This window comes from Acomys russatus, chromosome 25, assembly GCF_903995435.1.
Source record: "Acomys russatus chromosome 25, mAcoRus1.1, whole genome shotgun sequence".
NCBI lineage: Eukaryota > Metazoa > Chordata > Mammalia > Rodentia > Muridae > Acomys > Acomys russatus.
The window spans coordinates 12,190,024-12,213,604 of NC_067161.1; the positions used below are offsets into that span (position 1 = coordinate 12,190,024).

Genomic DNA, 23,581 nt, shown 5'->3' on the forward strand with positions numbered 1-23,581 from the left:
GAGCACACCTCTAATCCCAGCACTCAGGAGGCAGAGGCAAGTGGATCTCTGTGAGTTCAAGGGCAGCCTAGTCTACAGAGGGTGTTCTAGCAGCCATGACTACACAGAGAAATCGAAAAAATTTAAAAATTAAAAACAAACAAACAAACAAAAAACACCCAAGTCACAACTAAAGTCCTATTGTTTCTACAAAAACATAGACATCCTCATGGAATACTATAGGACTCTCCTCCCTGTTTATTGTATCTTTTATTCCCTAGAGAAGTACAAAGTGTTGGAAAGGTCTTCTATTGTAGCTGGTTTTCATATTGTTCTCTACCGCTAAGATCATCAGTTACTCAACCTAACAAAAGACTTCCTACACCAAATATGACAACACCCATTTTCAATTTGTGATTTTGCTATTTGAGATAGTTTCTGTACAATCCAAAATAAGATGCAAATATTAGTATGCTAAAGCATTCTTTACTAACAAAAGACCAAGGTAGACACCATAGAAACTACATCCATTTCAACCTTTAAAAGAAAGGCATTAGGGGCTGGAGAAATGGCTCAGTGGTTAAGAGTACTGGCTGCTCTTCCACAGGTCCTGGGTTCAATTCCCAGCAAACACATGGTAGCTCACAACTGCCTGTAACTTTAGTTCAGAGGATCTGAAACACTCTCACAGACATCCATGTAGGCAAAACACAAATGCAAATAAAATAAGTTTTTTTTTTTTTTTTTTTTTTAAAGCATTAGCTGGGCGTGGTGGTGCACACCTTTAATCCCAGCACTTGGGAGGAAGAGGGAGGTGGATTGCTGTGAGTTCGAGTCCAGCCTGGCCTACAAAGGGAGTCCAGGACAGCCAAGGCTACACAGAGAAACCCTGTCTTGGAAAACAAAAACAACAACAAAAAAAGAAAGGTATTAGATGTGGTGGTGCATGCTTTTAACCCTCATATGTAGTAGGCAGAGGCTGGAGGCAGATTTCTGTTGAGTTCCAGGCCAGCCAGACTTATATAGTGAGCCTTGAAGTAAGTAGTTGGTGTTATCTTACTTACTTACCAAGTTCCTTCAACTTTATAATTTATCATAAACCTTTGAGAAATACACTTGCACATTAGAGCCTGAGGCAGGAAATTCAAAGCCAGCCTGAGTTAGAGCTCCTGTCTCAAAAGCAAAACTGCACACAATTCTACATAGTTTTGAGAGTTTCCTCTCCACTCTGGTGTCATCACAAGCAGTCTGTAAGGTAGTGTGTGCCCTGGCTCTTTTGACACATCCAGAGTAGGTGAGGTCTATGTCAGCAATAGGGATCACATGTCCAGGCCGTCTTCCATTGTAGTGGATGTCACAGAAAGTGTGGCTGAAAGCAAGACAGAGTCCCCAACCCGTGCTCCCCTTTTTTTGAGCCAGTTTCCCTGTGTATCCCTGGCTGTCCTGGAACTCACTTTGTAGATCAGGCTGTCCTCAAATTCCGAGACCTGCTTGCCTCTGCCCTCCGATCGCTGAGATCAAAAGTGTACGCCAGCACTGCTCAACTAGAGCTCCTTCTCCATCCTCTCGTCCCTGGGCCTCCAGGGTTTGGGCACTGCTTGATGTCGCTGCCCACGGATGACTACAATGGGCTCCACCCCATTCTCACTGCATTAGACTGGATGGAGTAACCACTCTGACCTCCCTTATAGACAGTGTGGACACAGAGGCCTCATGGCACACACCACTGGAGCCAGGCAGTAAGTGAATGGCAGAGCACTGTGACTGATTTTTTTTAAAAAAAGGCCAGCCTTGAAGGCAGTGAAGATAGCACCAGGCCCTGAGCCCATTTCATCTATATGGAGGAGAGTAGCATTCTGGCTGCTTCCTGCTTGTAGCATTCCCAAAGGCAACAGGTAAGCAGAAGTCCACCTCATCTAGTATGTGGATTCCAGCAAACCTACTTTGCAGAAAGTTCTCTTGGGAACACATAAGACACAAGTCCCTTCTATAAAGTTGAGTCCTTCAACCCTAAACGGTAAGATAAATGTAGGCCTCAGCCATGAGGCACCTGACTATTCAAAAAGGAATCTATTGTTCAGGCATTATGAATAACTTCTCCCCTGCCACACACATGAATCAGGGGTTTGAGAGCTCTGAAGTGGAAGCTGTGCCCTCAATTGCTAGTTCAAACCTCTTTCCAAGGTGGAAAGCTGACTGCCATCTGCAGTATGCAGGCAGTGTCCACAGAAGCTGGAAGAGGGCATCAGACCCTCTGGAGCTGGCATTACAGACGGCGATAGCCACCACGCGGGTCGTGGGAAGCATGAGGCACAAGTGCTCTTAACCACAGAGCCATCTCTCCAGTCTCATTTCTTCTTCTTTTTTTTTTTAAAGGTAGGAAACTGAGGCTCTGCGAAGTGAACTGTTTTACTCAGGAGCCCACCAGTCCATGAACTGGCCTAGCAAGGGAGCATCAGAGGGTTCTAGGTCCTAACCCAGGTCCTCATGAACAGTCTCAGTAACTCTGGGTTCTAGTCACAAGAGTCCTTGAGTCTCCCTGGCAGTGTGGTAGGACTGGGAAAATCAAGTAGATCTGCTCTTTTTGATTCAGGCTGAGCTCAGGATAGAAACAATAAACTAGCTTCTACAGCCGTTCAAAGCAAAGTTACAGAAATGAAAAATGCCTGCCATGGGGGTGCTAAGTCTTCTCTCTCTTTATCATTAAAAAAAATTAAGAAAGAAAAGAAAGTAGAATCATACTAAAACACATTTCTTACTGAAGTCAAAGAATCTACTCTTGCATCTTCAGAAAAGAAGAAAACCAGAGGAGGAGGAGGATCTCCTTCTTCTCCCCTCAGTCCTTCCTTCCAGACTCCCATGAAACTGAGACTCGGAAAGATGTCAGGCCAGCAAGCAAAGAAACTGCCACTGCCAGCCGGGTGTGGTGGCGCACGCCTTTAATCCCAGCACTCGGGAGGCAGAGGCAGGAGGATCACTGTGAGTTCGAGGCCAGCCTGGTCGAAAAAGCAAGTCCAGGACAGCCAAGACTACACAGAGAGACCCTGTCTCAAAAAAACAAAACAAACAAAAAACCAAAAAAACAAAAACAAAAAACCAGAAACTGCCATTGCCTCAGTTGTCAGCTTTCTTCACATATGCAAGTCGAGTTTTTTTCCAAGTGAGAAGTGAAAACACAGGCATTCCTCACTTCCTACTGACCCACACTGGCCAGCCAGAGTGGAGATTTCCAGTGTGTAAGAGAAGTGTTCCCTTGGAGAACCATTTCCGGGAATTGGCTACCCAACGTGAAAGGGCATGTGGTCACACCTGGTTTCTCCTGGCAGTGGAGAGAGGTGATGGAAGATCCAGGGCATGGTGAAGTACGTCTGAATGGTTTGTGTAGCTCATGAGTGGATGGCAGATACCAGGAGGACTCAGCAGGAAGGCAGGCACTACCAAAAGTGTCAAAGGAAACAGGCTCTCACTGCCCTCCCAGAAGCACTATTACAGTTTACTGTCTCTGAGCCACACAGTGGACAAGAATCACAACCGGAGCTGGGCGCTGTGGTGCACGCCTTTGATCCCAGCACTCAGGAAGGCAGAAGCTGGTGGATCGCTGTGAGTTCGAGGCCAGTCTGGTCTACAAAGCAAGTTCAAGACAGCCAAGGCTACACAGAGAAACCCTGTCTCGAAAAACTGGGGAAAAAAAAAAAAAGGAGGAGGAGGAGGAAAAGAAAAAGGAAAACAGAAAAAAAAAAGAATCAGAACCAACGATCTAAGGGTAACCAGGAAACCTCTTCCACCTGTGCACACAGGAGCGAGCCTCCTTTTATCACTTCACAGCTCACAAATAAGTTTTAACATCCTTCTATGTACAAGGAGCTATGTGTAAGTCAGCGTGCTTACACCAACACATTTCATCCCAGCAGGCAAGCTTCACCAACAATTGCTATTGTTCCTTTTTTCTCTCAAGTGGGTGCATCTCTGACAGAAGAGCAAATCTGAATGAAAGGAGAGAATTGAGTGGACAAGGACATGGTAGGTCAGAGAGATCATTAGGAGTCCACATGCAGGGCTTTCTGCAACATCCCCACCAAAGGCACCGAAGACATAGCAGCTTAGCACAGACCCAAGAAGTGTAAACACACCTAGATCCTCTAGTGAAAAGTGAATTTACAAATAAATCAAGTTTTGTAAGCTCATGCTTTCCTAACACCAAAATCAACTTATGTGAGGCAACTTTTAGTTCTGGAAACACACAAGGTTATGTCACACTTATGTCTTTAAATAAGCATACTCACTTCAAAATTCTTTATCGTTTGGTAAGGCCATGGCTTTGGAGGCCAGCCTCCAGATGAGGAAGAGGCAGAAGTGAGTTTAATGAGACACATCTGGGTCAGATCCTCAATGCAAGTTCTCTACTAGCTCTTGAATTATTTCTTTTACAAACTACCAGGATCATCTCAGTAATTTAAACCAGTATTTCCCAAAGAAACGAAAAATAAACGTTAATAGTTTAAGTGCTATAAGTGAATGTTTTGGGTTTTGTTTTTGAAGTACTGGGTCTCACCGTGGAGCCCTTGGGTGGCTAAGACCTTGCTATGCAAACCAGGTTGGCCTTGAACTCACAGACGTTTACCTACCTCTGCCTCTCAAGTGCCTGGATTAACAGTGTATGCCTTCATGCCTGGCTATTAGTATGGAGAACTTACTGGAAAGTGATGTTCCATTTGATATTTAAAAATAAAAGTGTTATAAGCCAACCATATCGCCTTTGGCATGTAATCTGAGCATTCTGGAAACTGAGGCAGAAAAACTTTGAAGAGCTCAAGGCCAGCCTAATGGTACTTAGTGAATTCCAGTCCAGCCTGGGTTACCCAGCAAGGAAGGGGGACGGGGGAGAGAAGGGGAGGCAGAAAACTTGGTCTGAAAAGAATGTAAGAGCAAACTGCCTGTATTGTCAGAAACCATGGTGCTAAAATCCAAAGTCAAAAGCAGACAAGGCAATACAGGCATGTCGAGAACCAAAAGAGTACTCTTTTTTAAAAAACTTTGGTAAGAGGCGTCAGGAAAGCAGTTACAATTTCACCATAAGACAGTGCTGTGGGCTGCCCCGGTAGGTTACCATTGATCTCATCAAGTGGAGACCTCAGTTGAAAGTCTAAGGGTTTCAAAAAATGCAGGGACACTTTGGTGGAGGACAATAAGGCACAGCCAGCCTCTGCCATCATTAACCTTACTTTTGGATTTCTCATCAACAGCCTCCCCAGCCCATAAATTACAAAAGCCAGTTCTTTTGTTGCATTCCCACCACTTTGAGGTTTGAAATAGAGCAGGTATTTTCTCTGCCTATTCTTAAGCTATTGTGCATAATTTAAAATGGCCATCCATGAGGAGCCGTCAGGGACGCTTTGGTAATCTATTTCTGTTGCCCAGAGAAAGGACAATCCCTACCCTTTCTCCTAATATAAAGAGAAAGCAACAACCACGAAGGAGTAGAAGGGGACAAGTGCCACCCGAGGAGGTCTCGGCAGCTGCCACAGGATAGGGTCCCTTACCTTTTCCGCGCGGCCCGGAACCGCTGGCACCACCACTGCCCACAGCACAGGGTGCGTCCTTCCTGGGCCTCTTGCTCTGGGGCCGCACGCTGGACCTTAGGAAGTGGTGCTGGTCCTGGGGGCTGCCCTGCGGTGGGGATGGGGTCGGCAGCCCTCTGGGTGGCGCGGGGGCTCCGGCGGCCCGAGGGGTCTGCCCGTCCCTCTTTGTGCTGCTGCTGTCCTCCGCCGCGTCCGCGCCGCCGGGCCCCTCTCCGTCCAGCGACTCCTCATCGGCCGTCCGCTTGCCCAGCTTCTTGAGCCCTTCCTCCCCGCTGCCGGCGTCGCCCAACTTCACTGTCATCCTGCAGCGGGAGAGGCGAGGAGCGGTAAGGCGGGCGGCGGGCAGAAGTTTACCGCCGGCCTCCCAACATGGCGGCCGTTGTTTGTTCCAGCGCCGCCCGCCGCCCGCCCGAGGGCCCGCACAGTGCTGAGCCTGACTGGACCGGGACCCCGCCCCGCCCTTGGATGCCCCCAACCCAGGTTGACCCACAAGCCCTGAGCCACGGAAGGCACCGCGGCATGACCTGGCCTCAGCGCTAAGGGGCCCGCTGTCCCGCCACCTTACCCGACTGCGCCGCAGCTCATGGCCCCCAGCCTGGGCCCGCCTCGCTCCCCGCACCACCCGTGGTCCCTGGCCTTTCCTCTGCTCTCTGGAGACGCGCGCGAACATGCCGCGCACCTGTCTTTTGCAACGGCCCGCGCTGCCCTCGGAGCCCCCAGTGCTCCCCGGGCCAAAGCTGCTGCTCCCTCCGAGGCTGGCATGTAAGAGAGAGGCTCTGCACTCCGGGAACCTTCCCAGGCGGGAGATGGGAGATGGACGGACTACACCGCTCGTGCAACAAAGCCTGTTGCATGGAACAGGTTAGGGAACACCGGAAAAGTGACAGCAAACACTGTAATGTTCCAGTCGGCTTTCAAGAATCGGAACTGAACTATGTAAACAATTCTGGAAACAACAAATTTCTTGCGTTAACTTCTACCACTGTCATTAAAAAAAAAAACATCGATAAACAAAATAATTATCTGCAGCCTGGAGAGGTTATACTCAAAACTGAATAAACTAAGGACCAGTACATTCCAACATCTTAAGCACAGGCTGTGTACGTGATGGAGCAGAAAAGAGAAACACTGCGTTGTTCAGCAGACGCGACACTAGGCTCCCCACAACTGTTGAGAACATTCCTATTTAATAAGAAAACCAGACAGAGCAAGGCACCAATACTAACAAAGAAACAGACTGAGGGTAAAACCCGGGACGTCGAACTCTTAGTAACACCACAAAATGGTGCTGCCACAAATGGTGTGCAGTTTTTCTGCTTGGAACTGATCTTTCAAATACTGGCTTAAGAAAAACTCTAGCACACAAGACACATATCCACGGTAAATGATTTCATGGCACAGGACTTGACTTATCTTTGAATCTGTTCACTTCTAACTACCTCGCCAAGGTGCCCAGAACCCTCTCATTGCGCTAGGGAGTGAAACCCATCCACAGAACCAGCCCTGCCAACACCACCGAGCAAAACGCGTCAGTCCAACAGGGGCCACTCTCCGGCGGCGCGCCGGGCCGAGTCCCCAGGCGCATTCCGGTCGATCCCCAGCGGCGCTGGACTCCATAGGAGTCCGTCGCCGAATCCCGTCACTTCCTGACCGTGGGAGGCGCGGGTACTGCGGGCTTCATCCCGGCTCCACACCCTTTGTCCCATTTCTGGTGGGAGAAACTCGCACCTTCCCTAGGAACTGACTGCAGGCTGCGCGCGGCGCAACCCGAGAATACCGCGGCCCCTCCGCGGCCCCCGTAGGCTCCAGAGTGCAGCCCGCAGTCACCTTTTTCATCCACGTCTCCTGGCAGCCTGGCTCCCGGATCCCGGGCCTCCGCGGGCGCCCGCAGAACCAACCGGGCCGGGCAGCTCCGGCTGCGGCGAGGCCGCGACGCCGGGCTGGTGGTCGTGTGTCAGATGCGGTCACCGAGCACCGTTGCCTTCGCACGTCCTCTCCGTGGACCGGCGCGGGGCTAACAGGGCTGAACGGCGCCGGTGCAGCCGCCGCTCGCCCTCCCACACCCGGGCCGCCGCGCTCCAGACAGTTCCGGCTACGGCGGCCGCCTGGGACCTGAAGTCTGCGGCGGGGCGGGGCGGGGCGGACGCCTTGCAAGAAGATGAGCACGTCCAGCTTTTCTGCGGGCGCGCCCAACCAGCTGTGCTGCCATTGGTTAGCAGCAGTTGCGTGCGCGCGCCCGCGTGGTCTACCGGGGCGGGTCCGCAACGTGGGGCGTGTTGTGACCGCTACCTCGCGCCCTTGCGAGCCTTGCGTCTCTTCGGATTGGCCAGCCGACAGCCAATAGGATGAGCGTGCTGGTTGTGATTGGCTGAGACTGTGTTGACGGATGCGTGAGAAGAAATCACCGCCTCAGTGGGGCGTCTGGAAACGCGCGCGAACTCGGGTGGGGACTAGGCGCTCCGCAAGCGGGTTTAGGGCCATAAATATATCCCAGCATGGCCCACTGACACTTTTCCTCATCGAGGCGATAAGAAAATGGCTTTTAAGAACTCTACAGTGTATGCAATTGGCGTTTGAAAATGAGCATCCCAGCTCTCGGGAGGTCCCCGCCACTGGTTGTCCCCTTCGCTCATTGGCGTGGACCGTGCTACTGCGCCTGCTCTCCGGCGACACCCGCCGTTGGCTAACACTGGCTGAAGTGCGCTCGGTCGCCCAGGGAACCCTGTTCCTAGCCGCGAGGTTCTGCTGAGCATCGCTTGCAGCTGTCTCCCGAGGCGTCAAGGCGCCACACTCGGGGGCGGCGTCCGGTACTCAGGACGTCCCAGAGAAACTTGCCAGCCGCGCTCTCCCATCTGAGGCGATGCAGCTAAGCTCCCCGAGGTGCCGGCTGATGGCCTGTGTGGTGGGGTGGACAGGATGAACCCAAAGAGACTATAAAAGGAAGCTTGACGCAGCTTGCCCTGAATAGCAAATAGCTCTGGCACACCCGTCAGCAGACAGCCCAAATTGTAGTCCTGAGGCGAGCCTGAGTCTCCAGAGCTGCTCTGGGCAGTACCGACTGCCTTCGGCTCTTTCCGTCGCGTGCTACCAGTTGTTTCGGGAGCATCGGAGGCGCGGCTCTCCTTCTACGACCTCCGCTTTCTTCCAGCGGCGTTGTCCCGGCAACACGAAGGCACAAGGAATCTGGCAAAGTTAGATTCCTATAGCTGAGGTGCAGAAGGCGGTGGGGCTGGAGTGGGGAGTGGCTGGGCCGGGGGGAGGGGGCTCCTGGTGACCTGCCAGGACCCTCTGGATTCCTCTCTCTCTTAGCTAGCTTCACGAAGGTTGTCTCTGTACAATACTAGGGCCTCCTGCTGGACTTTTGAGTTGCATTGTGGGTCCCTCTGGATGCATTTAGTGAGAAGTTGAGGGGAGGTGGGAATGAAGCCAAAATCCTGCTCTTGGTCAACCTTTGGGTGGCTTATAAAGATACCATGACCAGACTGGACCGCTTTGAACTACACAGCCTTTCAGTAATGTCTACCTAATGCAACCAGGCGATCTTATTTTGGCCTAGAGGGCTAGACTTTATAGGGTGACCATTAGCCAGTACCCATAGAGGTCAACTTTAGAACCTATCCCTTTGTTTCCGACAGTCTCTCAGAGGAGTAACTTTCCTTTAAGTCTTGTTAGTATGACTCCGTGGCATAATGAGCCAACAGGTTCTTTCCTAAAAGATGGCTTGAGGGACGCACTTACCTCTGAAAATGATTAACAACATACAAAGAGGATCAATTGACTGGAAAATGTGAAATTTTCCTGTTCTTGTTTTTGTTTTATGGCCTAGATACTGGAAGCTTGTTTTTAATCAAAGTTTAAGTACTCAATCCTGAACTAAGGCCATTAACAGATTCTTGTTAAGTAACTATTTCACTGTGAACATCTGCATCCTAAAAGCTTAGCTTTAGTAACTTTTTAATTATTTGGCTAATGCTCATTTAAAATGTGTGGTAGTGTCCCATGCCTTTAATCCCAGCACCTGGGAAGCAAAGGCAGGCAGATCTTTGTGAGTTCAAGACTTGGTCTACAGAACAAGTTCTAGGACAGCCAGGGCTACACAGAGAAATCCTGTCTTGAAAAAGAAAACAAGGGCTGGAGAGATGGCTCAGAGGTTAGGAGCACCATCTGCTCTTCCAAAGATCCTGAGTTCAGTTCCCAGAAACCATGTGATGGCTCACAACCATCTATGATGAGATCTGGTGCTCCCTTCTGACATGCAGGCACCCATGTGGGCAGAGCACTGTATAGAAAATAAATAAATAAATCTTTAAAAAGAAAAAGAAAACAAGCCAGGCAGTGGTAGTGCATGCCTTTAATCCCAGCACTTGGGAGGCAGAGGCAGGAGGATCTCTGTGAGTTCGAGGCCAGCCTGGTCTATAGAGAGAGTTCTAGAATAGCTAGAGATGTTACACAGAGAAACCCTGTCTCGAAAAACCAAAAAGAAAAAAAAGGAAAAAAAGAAAAAGAAAAAGAAAGAAAACAAAACAAAAGCCAGGCAGTCGCTGTGGCTTGGAAGTCATAGCTAGACAACATTCGTGAACCTCAGGGTTTTCCTGAAGTGGAACGCTGTTCTCCTTTCTTCCATATACAGGTATTCTGTCATGGGCAGTTTGTATCAAAGTTTTCTTTGAGGTTATCTGTAGAAATTGAAGTTACGCTTATTGTGTCTGGAATGAGAATTATCAAGAATTATTTGAAACCCCAGTTTCAGCGTTTGCTTGCTTTCATTCTCCTTTTAGCTCTTTCTTTGATAGCAGTGAATTCTACTTCCTTTCCGACACACTGTGGTTCCTTCCAAGCCCAGTTCTTTGCTTCTACCTTTGTATTTCTCCCTAATAAAGGTCTCTAACAAATAAAATAGCTTGCAATAGTCTAAGGAACATGTTAAGCTAAGTGTCTCTGTAGGTTTGCTTTCCTCTTGTATTTATATGTAGTTGCTCTTGGTGGGTTTTTCCCTCTTTGCAGGTTTCACCCTTGACTAAGATCTATGCATCATCATGGCACTGTATTTTGACCACCGAATCAAAGCTCCAGATGCATCCACATCCCCCATTCATATTACCTGGCACCCCACCCACCCATTCCTGGCAGTGGCATCTATAAGCCCGTCCTCTGGGGGCAACATAGACATCTATCTCGAACAGGTGAGTCCTTGGAGCAACGTTGGCTTCAGCAGCTTAGTAAATGGCTCTTGTGTTCTTTTTTTTTTTTTTTTTTTTTTTTTTTTTAATTTATGTGCGTTGGTGTGGGGGTGTCAGATCTTGGAGTTACAGACAGTTGTGAGCTGCCATGCGGGTGCTGGGAATTGAACCCGGGTCCTTTGGAAAAGCAGACAGTGCTCTTAACCACTGAGCCATTTCTCCAGCCCCGGCTCTTGTGTTCTTTTCTTGAGGATGAAGGCCAAGAGTCAGGTAACTCAGCTCTAGATTTCTCCTCGTCAGTTCTCCCTAAGGGCCAGTCATTCCCAATCACCAAAACCTTCTCTTATACCTGGCACATAGGTTCAAGAAAATGCTTAAACCCGGCCCTGTTCAGTGCGTGGTTCTTCAACTCTTTATGTTGGCCCTTTGATTTTTTTTTAGATTTATTTGTGTATATAGCTGTTTTGCCTGCATGTATGTGCATCGCGTGCATGTCTTCAAGGTCAGAAGAAGGCATCTGATCCACTGGGACTGGAGCTGTGAATGATGGTTGTGAGCCACCGTGTTGTTGCCGGGAACCAAACTCAGGTCCTTAGCAAGGCCGATAAATGCTCTGAACTACTAAGAGAGCTCCCCAGCCCCATGTTGACCCTTTCAAGCTGCACTGGTTTCCTACGGCTGCTATAACAAATCACCACAAACTGGGTGACCTCAAAGAGTAGAAACTCTTTTTCTTGCAAACGTAAAGGCCAGAGTATATAGAAGATCCGCATTTTGCTGGCAGCCCAGCCCAGCTGAGCCAGTAAGCCCCAGGTTCAAATGAGACTCTGCCTCAAAAATACAGTGATCTCATGAGATGGCTCAGTGAGTAAAACATGCTTGCTATGAAGCCTGATGAGGTGAGCCTGCAGGACTCCCATGGTGCAAGTAGGGAACCAGTTCTCTCAAGTTATCCTAGGATCACCACACTCGTCTTGGCACACACCTGTGTATACACACAAAATAGAGGAAGACATCAGCTTGCTGGAATTAGAGGTGGTTGTGAGCTGTCTGACATGGGATCTGGGAGCTGAACTCAGGTCCTCTGGGAGAACAGCAAGAACTATTAACGGCTCAGCCATCTCTTCAGCCCCCAATAAATAATGTTTTAATTAAAAGTAATGTGGAGAGTGACTGAGGAAGATACCCATGCTTAGCTTCTAGTTTCCACACGTGCTGTACTATGTTCATGCATATGTGCACCCAAGCACACACAAAGGCCAGCTACCACATCTTACTAAATAGTTCTGACCTTAAAATAGCCGATGTGAGTTTTGTGGGTTAGACAGTTGCTTGATGTACCCACCACTGTCTACAACTGGAGATTTTACTTCTTGTCCCACATAGGGTGAGCCTGTGCCTGACACCCACATTGAGAGGTCCTTCCAGGTCACTTCACTGTGCTGGCATCCAACAAGGCTTATCCTGGCTATTGGCTGGGAGACTGGAGAAGTCATAATGTTTAACAAGCAGGACAAGGAGCAACACACAGTGCCCCTGACACATACGACTGACATCGCCATTCTTAGTTGGAGTACCAGTGGGAGCTGCCTGGTATCTGGAGATAAGGTAGGTACACAACCTCCATGCCCACCATGCACATAGGAATGCATGTGAAAGATGCTGAAAACCAAGTTATTTGAAATGTGCGCTTTATAGATTCAAGTGATCTCTTCAGGCATAACAGCAGATTTTTTTCCCCTCTTTTACTAGTTGAGAGTGTCACGCATGCATATAATGTGTTCTGATTAAGTCTGTCCCCCATTCTCTCCCCTCCAATTTCTTCCCTGTCCCCAATACCCTGATCCCTCCCAATTTTATGTGTTTGTTTTCTTTTTCTTTTTTTCTTCTTTGTATTTGAAGCAACACTTCAAATGTTTATTCTATTACACCATCATGTACCAAAGATACATCTATAATTTTTTAAATGAACATGTTAGGAAATTGTATCCATGGAGACAGAGTGAATATCCCAGATACTGGCACTTTTGTGGCACTCCAGAATCACCTACTTCCATGAACACATTTTAGTCACCTGGAGTCTAGTTTGTCTAGATCAGGGCTGCTTACCCACGTAGTATTTTGCACTGATGAGAGGCTTAGGAAGAGGATCCCACTGGAATCTTGTGTGCCTTTTGGTAGAGGCAAATGGTGTTGTCCAATGCTCTACAATGCACAGGACATTCTTTATGACAAGAATGACCTGCCGAAACTGAGAAACGCTGGCTTGATTCACAATTGTGAAGCAGAAATCTTACAATGTGCACATTTAACCAAAGGTAAGCTGTTGCCGTGTTTCAACAGTGTCTAACAGTCAGATGGAGGGAAAAGACTCTACAGCTCATCTCTTGTCTCCCCGTAGCTCAGCCTCTAGCACACATGACGTCTTACAATCTCTCCACTTTCTTTAGGCACACACTTTTCTTTTCTACATTTAAGTTATTTATTTAATCCATCTTCTCTTACAAGCAAAGGGATGGAAGATCGGTTTAATGGTCACCATTTGATACAAGGAAAGATGAGCTTAGCATCCCATGCACTTCCGTGGTCCACCCACAGAGTAATGGTCCAAACCAGTGCTGTGGTCCCTTGATGCCTGGGGGGGAAGGCCCAGGTTTTCTTTATTCATCTTCATACCAGTCAGAAATGGGTTCACATGAAGGTTGCAGAAGAGTATGGCTACTGTCTCACTAGAGGAAAGGCTTGGTCCTGATGTGGAGATGGGGACAGGAGATGACTTGGGTCTCACATGCTCTTCGAATTGACGCTTCAAGAAAATATTGAGCATGCTCACCCCAACCCTGGGCAGCATCACAAAGCAGGTGAGGGCCTTCCACCTGTGAGCTGAACCCTCCTCGCCGTGAGCTCCATTCAGCATGGGCCAGCCCATGCGTAGCACACACTTCTCACAGCTTCAGAGAAGTTAGAAGAATAGTTCAGGTTCTTACTGCCAATCACCCTAGGCATCCCAGCATGGTGATGCCCCCTGACTTAGTCACTGTTCTATTGCTGTGAAGAGACACCATGACCAAGGCAACTCTTAGAAAAGAAAATAAATTGGGGGCTTGCTCACAGTTTTAGTTAGTCCATGAACATCATGGTGGGAAACAGACAAGTATTTCTCTGGAATAGTAGCTGAGAGCTTAATGTCCAATCTGGAGGCAGCAGACAGAGAGACACAGTGGGCCTGGTGTGTGCTTTTGAAACTTCAAAGTCCACCCCCACATAAACACTTCCTCCAACAAGGCCACACCTCCTAATCCTTCTAATCCTTCTAATCCTTCTCATACAATTTCATTCCCGGTGACTAAGCATTTAAACATATGAGCCTTTGGGGGCCATTCTCATTCAAACCAGCACATCCGCCCTAAGCTTCAGGCCGTGGGTTCCATAAGGGAAAGCCTTCATCAGTGTTCCACTGCAGCAAGACTTGTGAAAGGAGCTGGACCAGCAAGACAAGATATATAAGCCGCTAGTATATGTGTGCTTCGCGTGAGAAATGCCAGTGAGCACCTCCAGGAAGCTGTGCAGGTAGATTTGGGCTGCAACTTCTTTATTTACACTGTAATCCCAGATATTTCACATATTTACATGGCCCTGATATATATTTATTTTCCTACACTTGACACTGGAAAAAGTTCACAAGTTCATTGACTGTTTTCCCCACAGAGAGCCTAGCAGCACCCTCACCAAGGACTCTATAAATATCAACGCCTATGTCCACTTGGTGCCAGAGAAGCCTTAGAGAGCTACATATAATGCCTGCAGAATTTCCCAAAGCCACCTCACCATTGACTTTATTTTCCTATCCTCTGAAGTTGAAGAGTCTGAGTGCCAAAATGCACACAGAAACATTCACATGTGTGCATGAGTACACACACACACACATAAATGTTGCAAGAAATACTTGTTTACCTTTGCTATAGATGATGTCACCTGTGGTTGACACTAACATGTCTACCTTTTCTCTTCCTGTGTGCACTTTTTTCCTGCATATTTGCAAATTCATCACAGAGCTTCTGATCCTTTACTCCTGAGTACCTAGGCATCTAGCACCTAAAATATCAGGCCTCTTCTACAAAGTATCTGTCAAATTGAGAAAACTAAACACTGATACACTATCATTACCTCATATGCAGTCCATATTAAAGTTTCTTTTTTTTTAAAGATGTATTTATTTATTATTTATACAGTATTCTGCATGTATGTGCCTACACACCAGAGGAGAGCACCTGATCTCATTATAGATGGTTGTGAGCCGCCATGTGGTTGCTGGGAATTGAGCTCAGGACCTTTGGAAGAACAGCCAGCGCTCTTAACCTTTGAGCCATCTCTCCAGCCCCTAAAGTTTCTCTTGTCCATCCTGGAAAAATAAAGTTCTTGCCATGTAAACATGGGGATCAGAATTTGGGTCATCAGTTACCAGGCAGTGGTGGTGCACACCGTTAATCCCAGCACTCGGGAGGCAGAGGCAGGCGGAGCTTTATGAGTTCAAGGCCAGCCTGGTCTACAGAGCGAGTCCAGGACAGCCAAGGCTACACAGAGAAACCCTGTCTTGGAAAATCAGGAAAAAAATGGATCATAAGTACTTATGTAAAAAACAGTCAAGTATGGCAGCCACACTGCTGTAATCCCAGCGCTCAGGCCAAGCACTAGCTAGACTAGCTGGAATCAGCAAGCTTTGGGTTCAGTAAGAGATCCCATCTCATTTAATAAATCAAGAACAACTGAGGAAGACATCCAACATCAACTTTAGACACACGTGTACACATGTACCCACACAAGCACCCTCATACATGTGAGCATTGCATAATCACACATGCACACAACACATATACACCAAAATTTTTTGACACTTATTGCAGAATTGACATTATATCTATCTTTTCCTAATCCAGGATTTAGGCAAGGATCATGCATTGCATTAAGTTATCATCCTCTGTGGTATTTTAGCCAATACCAATCCCCTGCTCTTATGTTCTCCACTGCTCCCTCTCTCTCTTGTCTTTCATAATATTGATATTTTGGGTCCAGGCTAGTTGCTTTGCAGGTGTCCCTCAGTTTAAATGTTTGACCTTAGCTTCATGATTACTTTCAAATTAAACATCTAGAGCAGGACTTTCTTGCTGGTAGCTCCGCTCAGTTTTTCATCACTTTAGCCAACACTCAACACAAACAACTTGTAAAGAAGAAAGGTTTAACTTGTAGTTGCAGAGATTCTAATCCATGGCTGCTTGTCCATGTTGCTTTGGGCATGTGGCATCATGACAAGTGTGCATGGTGGAAAACATCATTCACACCATGGCTACTGGGAAACAGAGAAGGGCCCAACATCAAATGTCCCTGTCCAGGACACACCTCCCATTAACTTAACTCATTCTAGTAGACCCCACCTCCTAAAGGTTCTAGGACCTAGTATTTAGCTTATGGCCTTGGAAGAGTGTAAGAGTATAGTCCTCTGACTTCCACACATGCTGTGTGGCTCATTCATGCCATAGATAGATAGATAGATAGATAGATAGATAGATAGATAGATAGATGTGATAATTAAGAGTAATTTTTCAAAGATAAATGTGTACCATCTTGGTAGTTATGTAAATACCATTTCTCTTGCTCTTCAGGATAAGTATCATTTTAAGGGATAATTTGGGTTTTTTTCCCCCCTTCACATCATTTGCCTAGTTTTCTTTTTATATTGGGTTCTTTCTTTCTTTCTTTCTTTTTTTCCAAGACCGTCTATCCATGTATCCCTGGTTGTCCTAGAGCTCTGTAGACAGGCTGGCCTCTGCCTCCTGAGTGCAGGGGTTAAAGGCGTATACCACCACCACCCTGCTTCTTCCCGTTGTGTTAATGAGCTTTCCACCTTTCTGTTATGAAATAGTCTGACAATCTCCCGTGAAGTAGAATAATTCAGGATCTTTATATTTCATCATTCTCATCTTGATAAACTTAAGAAGTAGCTAACCAAACACATTACCCGGGCATAAAATGAAACCCAGGTGTGAGCTGACTAGGTCCCTTGAGTCAGAATATTTAAGAAATGAAATGTTTAATCTTTCTGAGAAACATCTAACTTTGTGCCGGAACTAATTTAATTATGAGCTAAAGCAGGAAGCTAGGTATAAAGAGTTTGCAAAGATCCCTCAGTGGGCTTGATCCTGGGAGCGTCTCCACCTCCCCAAGCACCGCTATTGTGCTCATCAAGGGAAGCAACCTACCATAAGTGGATGTCAGCTCTGAGATGCATGTTCCATGCTGATTATTCATCGTTTTAATCTTAGAACATGTTTTTTTTCACTAGAATAATCATTTATATAAAGCACTTGAAACTATTATTTATTTTTATTTTATTATTTTTGTTTTTGTTTTTGAGACAGGGTTTCTTTGTGTAGCCTTTACTGTCCTGGACTCGCTTTGGTCTACCAGGCTGGCCTCAAACTCACAGTGATTTGCCTGCCTCTGCCTCCCTGAGTAAGACACGTGATTTTAAAAAATAAAGATCTAAAACTTGTCATTGAAAAAAAAAAAAGGGAAGCAACCCAGACCAGCGGAAGCAAAAATATATTTATATGCTTAACCTGGTGCCAGCAGGCTGGCCGGTGCACTGGGCGAGAGCCCAGCGTTTCAGGAAGACCTGAAACATTTCAGTATGACTGCTCTCTGTTCTAAGTCCAGACTTTGGGAAGGATACCGGGGCCACCTCACCCCAGCACCCCATGTGTACCAGTCAACAACATCTGAAGAGGAGGCTGCCCATAGGAAGAAATGCCCCTACGGATCTCAGTAAATGCCCATTAGAAACCCTGTTGCTCTAGGAGAACCTAGAATGCTGCCCTACAGGTGAGGTGATTTGCCTCCTCCCAGTATCTCTTGCAAAGGCCAGTGTGAGGGTTAACTGGACCTACACTCCAACGTGCTAGTTTTGTTGTTGTATTGGTTTGGGTTATGTTGTTGTTGTTGTTGAAATGGAATTTCTCTGTGTAGCCCTGGCTGTCCTGGAACTCATTCTGTAGCCCAGGCTGTCCTGGAACTCAGAGACCGGCCTGCCTCTGTTCACATTCCCAGCTACCTGAGGCCTGGAAGCACTTCGCACATTGCATCTGTTCACTCACTTCTCTGCCAGCCAGTGGAAGTCTACCTCGTAGTCACAGCTCTGTCAGAGTGAGGGGCGTATGGTGGGCTGAGTAAAACATACTGTTCTTGGGTACATTCCTAATAGAGCTATAGCCCCAGCCCTAACTCACAGTCTCTTAGGTGTGTCATACAGGATCTTCGTAAGAGAGACTAGTGACATATATATGAACTCTTGGCAATCTTTCTGTGAATTAGAATCTGTTCCAAAGTTAGAAGCTTGTTGGTAAGAAACTGGCATTTGTGTCCAGTAACTTCTTCCCCAAATAAGCAACTCAGAAATCTGAGTGTATGAATATTTAGGAACCTGTCTAAAATGTCATCTGAGAACTAATTAAAGTCAGAAATATGAACATCTTGCAAATCATACTTTGTGTAAGCCCTGTGTCTGTACCCAGGAGCCCTCACAGCGCTCAGCTCTGGGAAACTTTCATTGTTCTATCTTCTCACTTTTTTTTCTCACTGTACAAACAATTTTTAACTTTTCAGAAAAGAATTACTGCTGGGTGTAGTGTCATACACCTTTAATCCCAGCACTCAGGAGGCAGAGCAGGTGAATTGCTGTAAGTTCAAGACCAGCCTGGTCTACAAAGCAAGTCCAGGACAGCCAAGGCTACACAGAAACCCTAAGCCAGGTGGTGGTGATGCACACCTTTAATCCCAGCTCTCTGGAGGCAGGGGGAGGCAAATCTCTGAGTCTGAGGCCAGCCTAGTCTACAAAGTTGTAGTGTCATTATTTTGTGCACCTAGCCCTTTAAAGGACCCCCAGTTTCTAGTCAACTAGACCTTTGGGAATGCTTAGCTGTGAGAACCACTAGAAACTATGACCTTCAGGGTCAATTGGCTCTTAGACTTCTGGGAACAGAAGAGGATTAAAAAAGGCCAGCAAGATTGAATAGGACTAGAGAGTAGAGCTAGGCTAGGGTTAGAGAAGGCAGTTGATTTCAGCAGAGCTCGGGAAGAGCAGAAAGAAGAAGCTGAGCTGAACAGAGAGGTATTGTTAGGAGACAGGAGAAGAACCCACAAAGTAGCAAGAAAAGAAAAGCTACAATTGGTGCCTCACCTTTTTTCACTATTTTGGGGGTTCTTCTCCAGTCTCCTAACAATATCCTCACTGCGCAGCTCAGCTTCTCCTGGCTCATTCTCTTTCCTGCGAAAGCTTGACTCACATTCCCCAATCGGGAAGTCCTGTTCAACCAGTTGTGATGGAGTCTAGACTTTTAGCACTTACCTGTGTACTTGATCTGAGGCCTTGATGACTTCCAGACTGAGCTGTTTCCCTAGCACTTAGACTTGAATTTTCAATCCTTTCAGTAGTCATGGAGTCATGGCAGAAGCCCTCAGAATAGCAGGGTGGCGGCACACACTTTTAACCCCAGCTTTTGGGAGGCAGAAGCAGGTGGATCTCTGTGAGTTCTAGGCCAGCCTGGTCAATAGAGCTAGTTCCAGGACAGCCAGGGCTACATAAAGAAACCCTGTCTCGAGAAGAATACCTCTCCCCTCCCACCCCACCCCACTCCACTACCCAAAAAAAAAAAAAAAGGCCTAAGGATGACTGGAAATAATCCAGTAATCAGAGATGGAGAGCTTTGAGCAGCAGAGTAAACAACATTTAGATTATAACCAAAGCAGGAAATAAATACTCAGGAGTTCATGCTGCTATAAATATATGCTTATCAGTAAACAAATGATGAAAAATAGACAATTTCTCCTGCTTAAGAAGACCAAATAAAGCCGGGCGTGGTGGCGCACGCCTTTAATCCCAGCACTCGGGAGGCAGAGGCAGGTGGGTCGCTGTGAGTTCGAGGCCAGCCTGGTCTACAAAGTGAGTCCAGGATGGCCAAGGCTACAGAGAGAAACCCTGTCTCGAAAAACCAAAAAAAAAAAAAAAAAAAAAAAAAAGACCAAATAATATGTGTCGATATTTCATTCTTTTTTTTTTTTTTTTTTTTTTCGATACAGGGTTTCTCTGTGTAGCCTTGGCCATCCTGGACTCACTTTGTAGACCAGGCTGGCCTCGAACTCACAGCGATCCGCCTGCCTCTGCCTCCCGAGTGCTGGGATTAAAGGCGTGCACCACCACACCCGGCTTCGATATTTCATTCTTGAGGGATGTCTTCTTTAGGGGTTCTAGTGCTGTGAAGAGACATCATGACCACAACAGCTCCTACAAAGGAGACATTTAATGGAGACTGGCTTACAGTTCAGAGGTTTAGTCCATTATCGTCATGTCTGGAAGCATGGCATGTGCAGGCAGACATCATGTTGGAGAGACAGCTGAGAGCTCTCCATCCAGATTGGCAGGCAACAGGAAGAGACAGTGAGCCACTCGGCCTGGCTTGGGCTTCTGAAACCTCAACATCCACCCCTAGTGACACACCTCCTCCAATAAGGCCACACCTCCTAATAGTGCCACTCCTTACTGGCCTATGGAAGCCATTTTTATTCAAACCACCACACGGAAGTAGAATATTAACTCCCACCCCTTAAGTGAGAAATGCACACTGCATCCTTCTTTCTCAAGACTCCAGCATCAAAGGGGAGGGAAAAGAGTCAGTTTACGATGGATAAAAGCTACTCTACAGGGTGTCAAGGTCAACATCCACAGTGATGGGATGTGTTCATAGCAGTGACTGCCCAGTAGAGAACTGCTTCTCTGGCCCTCCCCTAGCAAGCCTATAGCCCCCATCCAGTTAGGAGGAAAGATTGAGATAAATCCCAGGGGAGCCATGACCTACACTATACCTGAGCAGCACCTTAAAGCTAAGCAAACAAGGAATGCTGAGGAAATCACGGCCCACAGGAGCTGCAGAAGACATGACAGCTAAGTGCCATGTGGAATGCTAGGCAGCCTCCTGGGACAGAAAAGGAATATTAAGAGAAACTGAAGAACTCTGAAGGAAGGTATATGGATGTGGTCGGTGGTGACATAAATATTAACTCATTAATTCTAGGCAAATGCTTTCGTTTCCCTGGCCAATGCTAGTGATAGAATTCAAGGCCTGTATGTACTGAGAAAGCATTCTATTGCTCAGTTGTATCCCCAGCCTTAGCTCTTTTGCTTTAAGAAATGTACCTTATAGTAGGGGAAACTGGTGCCATATATAGGAGCTCAGTGCTGTCTCTGTAATCTTCCTGTAAATCAAAATCTGTTCTGAAGTTTGCTGTTATTCTAAGCACATGACAGCTGTTATCTGGAAAAGGGGAGAGGTGGGGCCGCAGAGAAGGCTTGTAGTTCTATAAATACTTTTGAATAGTTTGGCATGGTGCGCTATCACTATTGGGCACCACCCAAGTAATGACACTCAACTTTTTGTTAGTATGAAAGCTAGGCCTTAGCTTAGGCTTGTTCTCAACTAGTTTGTATAACTTAAATTAAGCTGTTTATACTAACCTACATCTGACACGTGATTCCTTACCTTTCCTTACCATGAGTCCCAGCACCTGTCTCTTCCTCTGGCTGGTGAATCCTCCACCTGATTGTTTCCCAGAGTTCCTATCTCTGCTGGATGTCATCTCCTGCTTTGCGATAGTTCTTTATTAAACCAGTCAGAAGGTGATAGAGAAGATGTTTGCAAAACTGTGAGACAGATGATGCTTCATAAAAATAACAATACCAGCTAGGCCTGGTGGCGCACTCCTTTATCCCAGCACTGGGGAGGCAGAGGCAGGAGGATCACTGAGTTTGAGGCCAGCCTGGTCTACAAAGCAGGTCCAGGACAGCTAAGCTACTCAGAGAAACCCTGTCTCAAAAAACCAACAACAACAACAACAACAAAAAAAAAAAAACAAAGCCTAGTCTGTATTGAGCTCTCTGCAGGTACCAGAGTCAGCATTTGAATAATGCAAAGGCAACCTTTACACAGCACACATGCAGTACAGTAAATTTTGGACCAAGGAACTGCCAATGTTGTACTGCTCCATTTATTGTTCAGCTCCAATCACTGGTTCTGTAAGGATGTGTTCCTTTCACATGTTGTTGGCCTCCTGCAGCTTGGGGTCCTGCTCTTGTGGCGACTGGACCAGCGAGGCCGAGTACAGGGGACACCACTCCTGAAACATGAATATGGGAAACCACTCACCCACTGCATCTTCCGGCTCCCCCCTCCTGGAGAGTAAGTACGAAGCCCCACATGGTCTGACTTATCTCTCCCTTCATCCTGGGGGTGGGGTGTATGGCTCCTGACCCAAGTGGACCCAGCCCCAAGTCATTCTGGGAATCTTGATTGCTGTACCCTTTACTCTTAGGGATCTGGTTCAGTTGGCAAAGGCAGCAGTAAGTGGGGATGAGAAAGCCCTGGACATGTTTAACTGGAGAAAAAGCAGCTTCGGAAGTCTCCTGAAGACGGGGTCTCAAGAGGGGCTGTCTTTCTTTGTCAGTCTGACGGATGGTGAGCAACTTGGGATGGAATTGTAGGAACCAAAGAGTGTGAGGGAGTCTGGCTGGGCTCTCAGGCTGGCAGTAGTGCTTGTGTGTAAGATGAAGGTCTGCTGCAGTGCCTGGGTGCTGGGGCTCCTGCTTAGCGGGGCTGCACTGTGCTCCAGAAGAGACAGCCAGGCCGTCTTAGTTCATGTTGAAGGGCTTTCCTAAAGTTTTGTTTGTTTATTTTGCTTTGCTTTGAGATAGGGTCTTAATATGTAACCTAGGCTTGCCTCCAATTTATGATCCTCCTCCTGCCAAAATCTCCTAAATGCTGTGACTACAGGCATACATCACTGTGTTCATCTCATGAGGAAGTCTTTAGGATTTGGTTGATTGGTGTGTTAATTGGTTTTTCCCTCATTGGTCCTCCCTCTCTCTGTCTCTCTGTCTGTCTGTCTGTCTGTCTCTCTCTGTCTGTCTGTCTGTCTGTCTCTCTCTCTCTCTCTCTCTGTGTGTGTGTGTGTGTGTGTGTGTGTGTGTGTGTGTGTGTGTGTGTTAGAGACAGGTTCTTACTATGTATCCCTAGTAGGCCTGGAACATGCCTTGTAGACCAGACTAGTCTCACACTTAAAAATTAACTTAGATGTCTTTGACCTTCTCATTTAACAAGAATGCAAGTTATCCTCTTTCAGAATTCCTGGCTTCAATTCTCAGCAACTACATGGCAACTTACAATCATCTATAATGGGATTCAATGCCTAATCTCATATGCAGACATGCATGTAGACAAAAATGCCCATATAAATAAAATACATAAACAAATCTTTAGGGCTAGCGAGATGGCTCAGTGATTAAGAACCCTGGCTGCTCTTCCAGAGGACCCAGGTTCAATTCCCAGCACCTCCATAGTGGCACACAACCATCTATAACTAAGGGGATCTGATGGCCTCTGTGGGCACTGCATGCATGTTGTACACATACATACACTCAGGCAAAACACTCATACTCAAAAAATAAAAAATATACATACATACATACATACATACATACATACAAAATTTTAAAATGCACCAAAAGATAGTGAGTAAAGATGATGGAACAATTACAAGGCTACAGAATCAGATGGTCTGGGTGCTAATTGATACCATCCAGGAGAGTAGTGGCTAAGGAATCCACAGAGACAGCCAGCCGAACCAGTAAGACAGAGATCATTTCAGAGACGGTAGCCTGAGAAGCACTAGGGCAATTGTCTTAAGTTCTTATAAAGACAGTAGATGTATTGTCAGAGCATCATTAAGGAAATAGAAGCG

The 23,581-nt window shown here is 46.9% G+C and overlaps 2 protein-coding genes across 2 annotated transcripts in view; one reads left to right on the plus strand and one right to left on the minus strand.

Moving 5' to 3' along the window:
• Cramp1 (cramped chromatin regulator homolog 1) overlaps positions 1-7,570 on the minus strand; it is a 50,619-nt gene extending 43,049 nt beyond the window's left edge. Inside the window, exons 1-2 of the mRNA XM_051167233.1 lie at positions 7,386-7,570; positions 5,520-5,860 (exon numbers count right to left, since the gene is read on the minus strand). Of these exons, the coding sequence (XP_051023190.1) occupies positions 5,520-5,859 (340 nt within the window). The 5' untranslated portion in view covers position 5,860; positions 7,386-7,570. The remainder of the gene's footprint in view (positions 1-5,519; positions 5,861-7,385) is intronic.
• A 388-nt stretch (positions 7,571-7,958) lies between these two features.
• Positions 7,959-23,581, plus strand: part of Ift140 (intraflagellar transport 140) — a 98,920-nt gene continuing 83,297 nt past the window's right edge. Inside the window, exons 1-5 of the mRNA XM_051168236.1 lie at positions 7,959-8,769; positions 10,563-10,741; positions 12,125-12,346; positions 21,902-22,023; positions 22,157-22,299. Coding sequence (XP_051024193.1) covers positions 10,595-10,741; positions 12,125-12,346; positions 21,902-22,023; positions 22,157-22,299 — 634 coding nt within the window. The 5' untranslated portion in view covers positions 7,959-8,769; positions 10,563-10,594. The remainder of the gene's footprint in view (positions 8,770-10,562; positions 10,742-12,124; positions 12,347-21,901; positions 22,024-22,156; positions 22,300-23,581) is intronic.